This window comes from Heloderma suspectum, chromosome 4, assembly GCF_057233095.1.
Source record: "Heloderma suspectum isolate Gila_16-S chromosome 4, 16-S_ref, whole genome shotgun sequence".
Taxonomy (NCBI): Eukaryota; Metazoa; Chordata; class Lepidosauria; order Squamata; family Helodermatidae; genus Heloderma; species Heloderma suspectum.
The window spans coordinates 51,081,102-51,092,132 of NC_139461.1; the positions used below are offsets into that span (position 1 = coordinate 51,081,102).

General features: G+C 43.1%; 1 protein-coding gene across 1 annotated transcript; it reads left to right on the top strand.

Annotated features, from left to right (window-relative positions):
• Positions 1–2,402: 2,402 nt before the first annotated feature.
• On the top strand, positions 2,403–10,551 carry LOC146346824 (fatty acid-binding protein, adipocyte-like). The gene is made up of 4 exons (XM_084848025.1): positions 2,403–2,546; positions 6,026–6,198; positions 7,400–7,501; positions 10,306–10,551. The coding sequence occupies exons 1-4, from the start codon at positions 2,474–2,476 to the stop codon at positions 10,354–10,356; spliced, it is 399 nt and encodes a 132-aa protein (XP_084704151.1). The 5' UTR covers positions 2,403–2,473; the 3' UTR covers positions 10,357–10,551.
• The last annotated feature ends 480 nt before the right edge of the window (positions 10,552–11,031 follow it).

Here is an 11,031-nt window from a genome sequence, read left to right on the forward strand (position 1 = left end):
GTGTACTTCTGAATAGATATATATATGATTGCAGAGTAAGTCCATGTCCATCCCTGATAACTGATATATAAGAAATATATAAGATATATTTCAGGCGCAATCCTATGCATGTTTAGACAAAAAAAAAAAAAAAGAAAATGCTGGCTGGGGAATGCTAGGAGTTGTAATATCTTTTTCTGTCTAAACATGCATAGGATTGCACCCTTCATTCAGGAGACCTCTGAAGCTGGGAGGAGCTTACACTGGCCATTAGAAAATCCTCTGTGCCCAGACCACTCCGATGAGATATATCATTGGAGGCTTTAATATAAGAGAACATCTTTCTCTGTTCCCCCCCTTTGAAATCTTAAAGAGTGTGTGTGTGGGGGGGGATCCTTTATAAGAAAACACAATTTAGGCTGTAATCCCAAACTCATTTACCTGAGAATAAGTCCCATTGAACTGAGTTTGTGTATAGAGAAGGGGGGGGGGTTGCATTGTACAGCTTCTAATCCTCTACACAATTACTTGGGAATAACCCCCACACAACTCAGGATGCAGAGGACCATGCTGTATGGGTATGAGGGGCCATAGCTCAGTGGAAGAGCACCTGCCTTGCATGCAGAAGGTCCCAGGTTCGATCCCCGGCATCTCCAGCTAGGGCGGAGGAAGCTCCTGCCTGAAAGAGAGCCACTGCCAGTTCACAATACTGGGATAGCTGGACCAATTGTTTGACTCAGTACAAGGCAGCTTCCTACATTCCTGAGTGTACAGCTGTGGAAGGAACTATTTACCCATGAGCTTACAGTCTTCAGTTGCCTGAACTACTCATTAATAAGAGACATTAGAGTTTATTTCCTCATGGCTACTCCGGTTTAGAGGTCACTCCTGTAACATCGAACTGATATCATGATGATGTACAAGAATACTTTCCCCATATTTGAATTAGTCACAACAAATATTGCTGTATGTTAGTAGCTTTGATGTTTAGGCTCACAGAGGACTCCTGCACCTACAACAGGTGTGTAGAAGAGCGGGTTTCAGCAGCAGGTGTCGTTTGTCATACAAGCCACACTGGCTGAAATTCCGTCTTTTACACTACTATTAAAGGTGCAGGCACCCTGTCCTCTTTTGCATCTGACCACCCAAGCATGTATTGTTTTGGTGTCCGCCATTTGGGGCAACCACAGAACATGTCTGTACACTGCTGAACCATGGAAGATAATATTGTGTCTGCATGCTGCTAAGCCTATGGGTTAGACAATTTGTTGTTGTTGTTGTTCAGTCATGTCCGACTCTTTGTGACCCCATGGACAATATCACTTTTTAAAGAGGGCTTTCTTGTTGCCTATTAAGAGGTGACTTGTATGATGCTCAATGGATCATTACCGCCATGGATCTTTCTTCTCCGTAATGCAGGGGTTCTGATGACACATTTGCATGATGTCTTGCCCAAGATGAAATTCTTCAGTGCTTATGAAAGTAGAAAGCATCCTCTAATACTTTGCTTCACAGTCAGCTGTTGCAGTATCTGAAGAAACTGCTGTTGTACCAATGCTTCATTGAACAGCGCTGTACGTTCAGAGGGGAGACTACTTGGGAACCACATGTAGACACCTTGAGTTCCATGATGGAAGAAAGGTGAGATATAAATGTAATTAAATAAATAAATAAAGTGTACATACTCCAACTCACCAACTATGAATCAGTTCCTATAGTAGCCTTCCCAAACTTGGTGCCTCACAGTTGTTTTTGATGTGAACTCCCATCATCCCCAGCCAGCATGGCCAATGGCCAAGAATGCTGGGAGTTGTAGTCCAAAACTTTTGGAGGATACCAAGTTGGGGAAGGCTGCTCTATAATGTCCCATCCTAGAGCCAGAGCTTAAGGCTATGTTAAAGGGTAATAATGGGATGTTTGTCCCATTCTTTCTCTATATGTCTGTATGTTAAGAAGGAATTCTGATTGCCTTACGCTGCAATCCTATGCAGATTTACACAGAAGTAAATCTCACTGAGCACAGGGGACATACTTCTGAGTTAACGTGCATAGGATGCTGCTGTTAGAAGTCGTGAGTGTGTAATCAGAGGGCGGGGGGGGGAGTAGGTTCATTGCTTAATCAATGAAGACAGCAACGCTGTAATCTTGTGTATGTGGGTAGACCATGGACTAATACCAGATAAATGTCTTTCCCTGTAAGGAGCCTTTAAATAAATAAAAAAGTAGAAGAACTTGCCATGGCTGTTAATTAAACGCTGACAATATAGTTCTCTATGTGCCAATGACTAATAACACTATGACCTACTGAGAAAGGAAGAAAAACCTGGTAGTTGGAGTCCTTGAGAGCCTCTTTTACTATTGGCTAATCCTAAAAAGTCACATGGTCAAGCCTTCTTTTTAAAGTGATTAGTGGGGTTGAGGGTAGAGTTGGTGTTCTCTGGGTGGCTTCAAGCAAGGGTTTAAGGACATTCCTTAGCAAACCAGATCCTACATAATGTGTGAGCAATTTCTGGGAACTTGGAAGCTGGTTTCTAGTGATAAATTTGATGACTACCTGAAAGAACTTGGTAAGAAATATTTTTTTTTTGTATTTGACTTGATATGGTTTTGTTAATGAATTTTATCTTTTACTTTAGCTTTTTATTATGTAGATATTGTTTGCTTATCTTTTTGTTCTTTAAAATGGTGATTACTGGCCTGGAAGCAGACTTGATTAGTTACGAACTTAGCCTGTTTGAATAGCAGAGCTGCTAAATTGTTTAAGTTGCTGGGTTTAGTTTTAAGCTTCTAATAATAAACAGGTGGTGGAATGCTGTAGTGTCAGCTAAGTTATTTTTGCAGTCTGATCCCATGCTTGTCAAATATGTTTCACTTAAATTTCTATTCTGACTTCCATGTAGCTCTGTATAAAAATCTTAAATGTGCTTGCTAGGCAGTAAGCCCTATTGAATTCAATGAAGCATTAGTTACATATTGCAAGGCAAGTTACTTTTATTCATACCTCCTAAGGAATTGCTGCTTACAATGTACCTGATTATTGAAGGAGCTATGTTTAATTGTAGGTAGCCAGTGATAGCTTAAGCTACACTAATGATTTTTGTGTAGCATTACTACCAAGATCAGGTATCTTAAGAATGTGAAGAGAAATCCATTATGTAGCTGAATATTAAAATATATTTCACTGAACGGTAAAATTACCAGCACAGTAGTCTTGCCTGTTGCTGATATTAACAGCTGTAAGGATACTGACAGACAACAAAAAGCTAGGAAGCTGTGTTGGTGCGTTAGAAAAAATTCAAAATATACAGTCGGATAGTACCACTTACTGGGGCCAAACAAAATTTCACAACATAGTAAACAAGCTTGAAAGTTTGCTTACTATTTTGTGACATCTTGCTTGGTCCTGATCAAGGTATTTCCTGACTGTAGACTTGGAAATAGATGAGAAGCCACTTTTATCAGGGTGTGCCTGCTTTGTTGAAAAGCGGGGTATATTTAGCCTGATCCTAGACACTGAATATGTCCCCATTCTTCTTAAATGGAGCTCATTTGCTGGGTAAATGGGTCCTGGATTTTAGCTTTGCATACTTCCAGCCTAATTATTTAACTGTAGTGAAAATGCTGTTTGCACACTTCCTCCCCCCACCCGCTGCTTCCTCCAGTTTGATATGCAGTCAAGAGACTTGGGGTGAGTATATGTTTGAACGGGGTGTATAGTTCTTCATTTCTCTAACCCCCCTCAAGTTTCAGGAGACCTGTAGCTTGGTGATAGAGCACATGCTTTGCAGGCAGGAGGTCCTAACTCCAGTCTCAGCATCTCCCAGCTGAAAGGATCTCTAGCAGCAGGTGATGTGGAAGACCCTAGGCTCCTTCTAAGAAGTTGAAATCCTGCTCCTAAGGCTTAGTTACTGGCAGTAAGAGATGTAAGCTAAAATACACAGGTATTTGGGGGCCTACTTTCCTTTCCCCTTGGCCCCTGAGAGCTTCTCCAAAATCAACTTCAGCCTTTAGATTAAAAGACAATGCCCCTGCTGTAGGGCATAATTCCCTAGTCTGGCTTCCTCTGAATGTCTTGGACTACAATTCTCATCATCCACAGTCAGCATGCCTGTGCTGGCAGGGATGGTGAGAGTTGTAGTCGACACATCTGGAGGGTGCCAGGTTAGGGAAGGCTACCCTAGAGAGCTGCTGCCTGTCGGAGCGGACAATACTGGGCTTAGATGGATACTAGGATGCGCTACAAGGCAGCTTCACAGGTTCCTCCTGTTCCATGGCTACAGCTGCTAAACCACTAATGCAAGGAGATCCAACAATGGCAGTGTTCCAGTTAACTAAGCATTCCTCTTTACAATTGCAAGATGCTTCTGATGTGTTCAAATGACTGGCTAATTACAAGTTATTTTGAGGGCACAGTCCTGTGCATGTCTAGACAGAAAAACGTCCTACAACTCCCAGGATGCCCCAGCCAGCGGGGGCATGCTGGCAGTGGTGGGACTTTTTTCTGTCTAGACATGCACAGGACTGTGCCCTTAATCTGTTTAATTCAATTTGTCATAGTGGCTCTGGCTGCAGCCCATTTACTCCAGGGCAATCCCATTCACTTGAGCAGGATAGTTGCATAGCAAATAGCTTAACTGGTTTGGGTATATTTTCTCCTTACAGGACTTAAATTATAGTAGTCACTAAAGCTCAAGGCAATGATTGTTTGTGGAGACCAGTCAGCACAAAGCGTCTCTTGCCAAACAAGATGACAGTGGAGAATCTAGATAGTACCAAATTCACATAAAACAAAGACTGTAGTTTATATAGCACTTAGTTTATTTAATGCTTATTTTAAAACGTTTTCCCAAAAGTAGCTCAAAGGAGCTTGGAAAACATAAAAAGCATAAACAATAACCAAATGCTAAAATATAATTTGCAGCAAACTGAAAGCAACAGCAAAGACAACATCACAAAGTACCGGAACTAGCATTCTGTGAATAAAATTAGTAATGGTCAAATGTTGCTTAAGAGGACGATGACCTCACCTCATAGGGCAGAGAGTTCCACTGCCACGTTGCCACCAGCCATACCACGCAAGAGGAGCACAAGAGCTCATCTTAAAGTTAAACTATGGAATTTGGTACCACAGGATGTGGTGACTGCCAACAATGTGGATGACTTAAAAAGGGAATTAGCCTTGTTCTCCATGAATGTATTTATCGATAGTTTCTGATCATGGTGGCTAAATGCCACCTCCAGGATCAGAAGCAGCATGCTTCTGCATACCACTTGCTACATACCACTGTTCAGGGGAACAGTGGAAGAGAGCTCTTGTCCTCATTTCCTGCTTGTCGGCTTCCCACGGGCATCTGATTTGCCACTGTGGGAAACATGATGCTGGACTAGATAGTCAGATGTCTCCAACCTTTCAGGGTCAGTGGACACATTTGGAATATTGAGAGCATTATGGGTACTCTTAAATATGGGTGCTGTGGAGGGGCTTGCCCATTCATAAAACGGCTACCATGGTGGGTGTGGGTGGCCACAAAACACTCATTTCCCAGAAGGCAAACTGGGGAGGCTAAAAGAAAAGTAACTTGCTCAAGAACTTAAGTCCAAAGCAGAGGTGGGGGTCTGAGCTCCAGAACACAAAGCCTGTGGGCACCAGAGTTTGGTCTTTGGTCTGATCCAGCAGGGTTCCTATGCTTTGCAATGTATCACATGCCATAAGAAGGGCTAAACACTCCCATCTCCCCATCCCCACCCATACTGTCCTGGGAAATGCCTTTTCTCCAGCTGTGTTCTTCCAGTTAGACTTTGGCCAGCTGTAAGAGAAAAATGGTGAAGGAGAAAATGATTGTGGAAAGCCTGGGGAGAGGGAGCTTTCAGAGCCCCCTGCCCACCCGTTCATGTTGTGTGCTAAAACTTGCTCTATAGAACTTGGCATCACCCAAGTTGGGTTTTGTTGTCATCCTGACTAGTTGTGTCCTTGGTGATCTTCAAAGACCCTCAGTAGCCTATGATGACTGTATGAGAGCCTAATGGAGTTTGACTTGGCTTCTAGATGTGGGCTTCGCCACCAGGAAGATGGCTACTATGGCCAAGCCTAATGTGGTCATCAGCTGCGATGATGATGTTGTAACCTTCAAAACGGAGAGCAGTTTAAAGAACACAGTGATTTCCTTCAAACTGGGGAAAGAGTTTGATGAGACCACAGCAGACGACAGGAAAGTAAAGGTGAGTTCTTGTTCTTTACCTTCAAATTTGTTCCTGATTGAGTCCTAAGGGTGCAGGATAGACCATCATTTAAAGTGCTGGGGGGTGGGGGGCAGGGTAGACCTCAAAGGCACTTGATCAGATTGGAGTGGAGAAGTGTGGTGTGCCTTGGGTATCTTCAGCAAGGTATAAAATAATTGCCTTGGGAAGCCTTTGGGATGTAGCTCCTGGGCAGCGGTTAGTTTCTAGAAGTTAGATGAGCTACAGGCATGCACATAGCAGAATTCAATATTCTATTGAATATTGGCGATGGCTTCTTGGTGAGATGCAGTCTGCACATGACTTGGGCAACATGCTGTTTTTTCCTGAATGGGTTCCAGGACTGATCCCTAGCTCAAATCAAGGCATCGGCACCTGCTATGATAAGAAGTGGCTCAAAGGGCAATCCGGTGTGTATCTGTCACGTACATAACTTGCAGTTCTTCAGTAAACTCCACTGGCATTGTAGAGAATAGGAGCATATTCTCCCCTCATCCCTTCAGATAATCATCCACTGTGTAACCTTGGTCAGGCAAATACCCACTCCTGGTTGATCAGTACAAAAACCCAACCTGATCAGCCCTGATTATTCTTTTATGAGAACTAAAACTGACATGACTTTAAATCTGTATCTAGCAGCTATGTGGCCTTCCACTTTTACTCTAGAGTAGGTGCAGGGGGTCCTAATCTGGATTAGGGCCTTAGCATGGGGAATAGGGGAGACACTTTTAAGATCTGGATTGTAAAGTCTGGAGAGTAAAAAAATTAAGACATAGCTGCTAGATATGGATTCAAAGTAATGCCTCTCTTCTTCCATGGTCAGTTCTACAGCTTGTACTCTTAACTAGTTCAGAACTCACACATTTGGATGCTCAGTCTTATTTAACAGGCAGCCTTATGATTCTGAACTGCATTTCTGTTTCTGATTGTTGCAGTAATGGTTTTCATAAGCTTATTCCCATTGATGGTTCAGCCTCTGGAGACAGAGGGATGGCCCTCACTCACTCAGTGGTTTGTCTGTTCAACTATTATGCTGGAATATAGATAAACTTCCTTAATGGTGATGTAGCACAAAGTCTGCATTGAGCCCCTGTGTATGTGATCTCAGCAGCACTGCAGGGCTCTGCTGCGACTGTTTACTCCTAGGTCAGGCTATACTAACTAGATAACTCTTCCTTGGCAGAGTATTGTGACGCTAGAGAACGGCTCACTCAACCATGTGCAAAAATGGGATGGCAAAGAGACCACAATAAAAAGGAAAATAGAAGGTGGCAAGCTGATCGTGGTGAGTTCAATTTTTTTCCAGCATCTCTGATGAGTGGCAAAGATGGAAATGGCCAAGTATGAATGGAGAAAATAAAACAGGAGCAAAGCCTTTATTCTACATTGTAGGAGAGATGTGTACTGTGTACCCTGTGTCATGCTAGCAAGAATGAGATCCCTTGCCTGTTATGCTGATAGGGCAGAAAGCCAATACTGGACCATCTACAAATATGTGCATTTAGGCAATTTTTTAGTAAAACATGGCCCTTCTCATTTTATGGGAGCCACGCTACAGAGTTGGGCATAGTGCTTTCTTGCATTTGAGTCTGAGGATGTGGAAACCTAAACTCATTTGCAACCAACTTTAAATTAATAAGGGCAGTATCCAGTCCTGCCCAGTGTCCACATATGGGGTCCTCAGCTGCTTTTGTTCTGTGCATGGCCAGCCTCGCCTATTCCGTCGAGCTGTGCTAAGTTGCCCCCTTCCAGAAATGAGTGTTTTGGGTTGCCCCCCAGAAGCACTATATCACAGTTGCACAAGCAGTAGAGTCCATTTGTGCAACAGAATCGGTGTACTGCCAGTCACTTTTGGCAACTGCCCTGCAACTGTATGCATTACAGCACTGCCTTGTCAAAGCGAAGTGCATGTTTAAGTTTCATTAGCTCAGTGGGAGTGTTCTGCATGTAGTCATGGAAATCAATGGGGCTTAAATGTGCTTGACTGTGGCTGGATGGTGCCTCCAGTGTTCTGAGTATATACTACCCCTTTGCAAGAGCATAGCAATAGCATCCAATGGAAAAATGGTGTACACGTTGGTGGAAAGTAATTAGAAGTCATGAGTCAGAGCATATCATTGGTGTGGATAGGAACTCCACACCCTTGGACACTGGAACCTCCCCTGGGCACGCTACCTGTATGGTTCCAAGCCATCCCTTAGGTGGCTAGGATACTGATCTAAACAAGCTGAAGACTGGGTCACAATGAGTAGCGAAATTGCCAGCCAGCTTCCCACTCTACTGTGTAGAATCTCATGGGAAAACATTATTGTCAATGGCAGCTAATTAGCCATTTGAGCAGCTGGAATGTGCTGTCCTAACCTGAAAGGCAACTGCCATGCAGTCTGGTATAGTCTGTCTAAAAGAGCAATCCCACAGTGCCATAAGTGGCCAGCGTACTTGTGTGAACTAGCACCAAGTTTCTTGGCTTTCATGTTGGCTGTTGGATTCATCCAGATTTCCCAAACTTTGCATGCATGGACATGTGCAAAACTACCATCCCTGGGCATAGTATTCCGTTTAAGGGAAGATCCAAGCAATTAAATGAAATGATGGTTTATGCTGTCAACATCCAGTTACAGGAAAGTCTGGCCACTCTTCTAACTCTTGCACCAAAATCTTGTCTGTGCGTTTCCCTTCATTTGTAAAGAAATATTAATGGTATGTAAACTAACCTTAAGTAAACTACCTTTGCACCAAAACGATCCAGTTTCTTTGCCAGGAAAACGTGTTCTTCTTAATTTATTTATTTATATACTGCCTTCCATTCAGAATGCATTCAAAAGGAGTTAGCCAAGTTGAGCAGCAAAATAGAAATGCCTAAGACTTGGAATTAAAACTAAAAGCATCTAAATGCAGACAACAAAGCAGCAGTTGGACCAAAAGCCAAAACCTAAGAACACAAGAGCCATGCTGGATCAGACCAAGGGTCCATCTAGTCCAGGCTTCTGTTCACACAGTGGCCAACCAGCTGTAGACTGGGAACCCGCAAGCAGGTCATGAGTGCAACAGCACCCTCCCGCCCACGTTCCCCAGCAACTGAGGGATATAGGCATACTGCCTCTGATACTTGAGGTAGCATGTAGCCATCAGGACTAGTATCCACTGATAGCCTTTATTCTCCATGAATTTGTCCAAGCCCCATTTAAAGTCATCCAAAGTGGTGGCTATCACTACATCTTCTGGAAGTGAATTCCATAGTTTAACGATGTGCAGCGTGAAGAAGTACTTCGTTTAATCTATCATGAATCTCCCACCAATCAGCTTTATGGGATGACCCGGGGTTCTAGTATTATGAGAGAGGGAGAAAAATGTCTCCCTCTCTACATTCTCCACACCACACATAATTTTGTACACCTCTGTCATTTCTCCCCTTAATGCCTCTTTAAGGGGAGACATGACAGAGCTAAACAATGCCACCTGTTGTAACCTTTCCTCACAGGGGAGTTGCTCCAGCCCTTTGATCATTTTAGTGGCTTCCACTTACAATACCTAGACACAATAAATATTTTACCTATTATCTATAAGTTAGTAAGGGAAATTGCCATCCTGGTCTGCCTGGGAAGAAACTGAATAATTCAGAGGCCGTCAATTGACATTAAAAGAGGTGATACCTGGAGCAGGGCTGACCCCAAACTAGGAAGGGAGGTGGGGCATGAGAAATGGAACTCCCTGAGATCTCAGGAACTATAGACCGGTTTTCCCCAACTTGGGTCCTTCCAGATATATAAGTACGTTAAATAAAAGTATTAAAATTCTGCCCTCTTTTGACGGGGGGGGGGGGTTCTCCAGTAATCTAGTTGCAGAAGACAGTACTCCTGTGTCTACAAACACCGCATCTTCTGTTCACTGATGTGAACAGAAGATGCAGGTGGCTTGACTAGCTCCTGACTCACTGTTGGCTTCTTTCATCATAGTCCTGTAACTTTCCACTATGGCAATGCCTTATTTGGACAACGGAATACCTGTGCAACTTGCTTGAAATAGCTTTGTTGCTTGTGTGAAGCTACTGAGTACTGATGAGACATTCTTTTGTGTTCTCCTTCCTAGGAATGTGCTATGAACAATGTTATCTCCACTAGAGTCTATGAGAAAGCATGAAGACTCCCTTTTGTGCTGCTAACAGAGCCCCGAAGCATAGGATGAAGCTTGGATCAGGGAGCAGTCTCGCAAGGCAATTGCGTTCTTCAAATAATGGGGTTGTTGACAAGCCAATTCCAAAGTGCCCTTGTATCTAATCTGAAGCATTGTGGTTATTCAATAAAGTGCTCACCTTGAGAGGGGAAAACGAAACCAATGTTGGTCTGGTCTTGTACTTGCATTTTATGATGGAAGCTGAATAAGAATTATTCCCAAGGTGGATTTTCAGGTTCTATTTGTTGGATCTGCCATGCTGTGCTAATCCACCCTTAAATAGCAAAGTAAAAACCTGACATAAGCAGAAGAACAAATCATTTTTACACTAGAGAAATCATCTGGGCATGAGTTGTATATACATCAGCTGTACATGTACTTCCTAGCTGAAACTGGAGAATGCATAGGGTGTTTCCAGTGGAAGCTTTTATGTGTAACTTCCCTGCCTCATTACAGAATTTTATTGGGGCGGGGGGTGTCTCCAGATATTTTCTTCCATTTGTAATCCTCCCATATATTCCCACCCCAGCTTCTGTCTTTTCTTGCTACAGAAAAATCTGTTATGAGGGAAAGATGGAAAGTGAGTGCTTCCAGATGAGGCTTTTATTTTTCCATTGCCCTGCCTCATTCATGGAATCTTAT

Coding starts and splice junctions, on each gene's coding strand:
- LOC146346824 (XM_084848025.1), top strand. CDS start 2,474: ATGTGTGAGCAATTTCTGGGAACTTGGAAGCTGGTTTCTAGTGATAAA. Junction 2,547..6,025: donor TGACTACCTGAAAGAACTTG/GTAAGAAATATT, acceptor CTTGGCTTCTAG/ATGTGGGCTTCGCCACCAGG. Junction 7,502..10,305: donor AAGGTGGCAAGCTGATCGTG/GTGAGTTCAATT, acceptor TCTCCTTCCTAG/GAATGTGCTATGAACAATGT.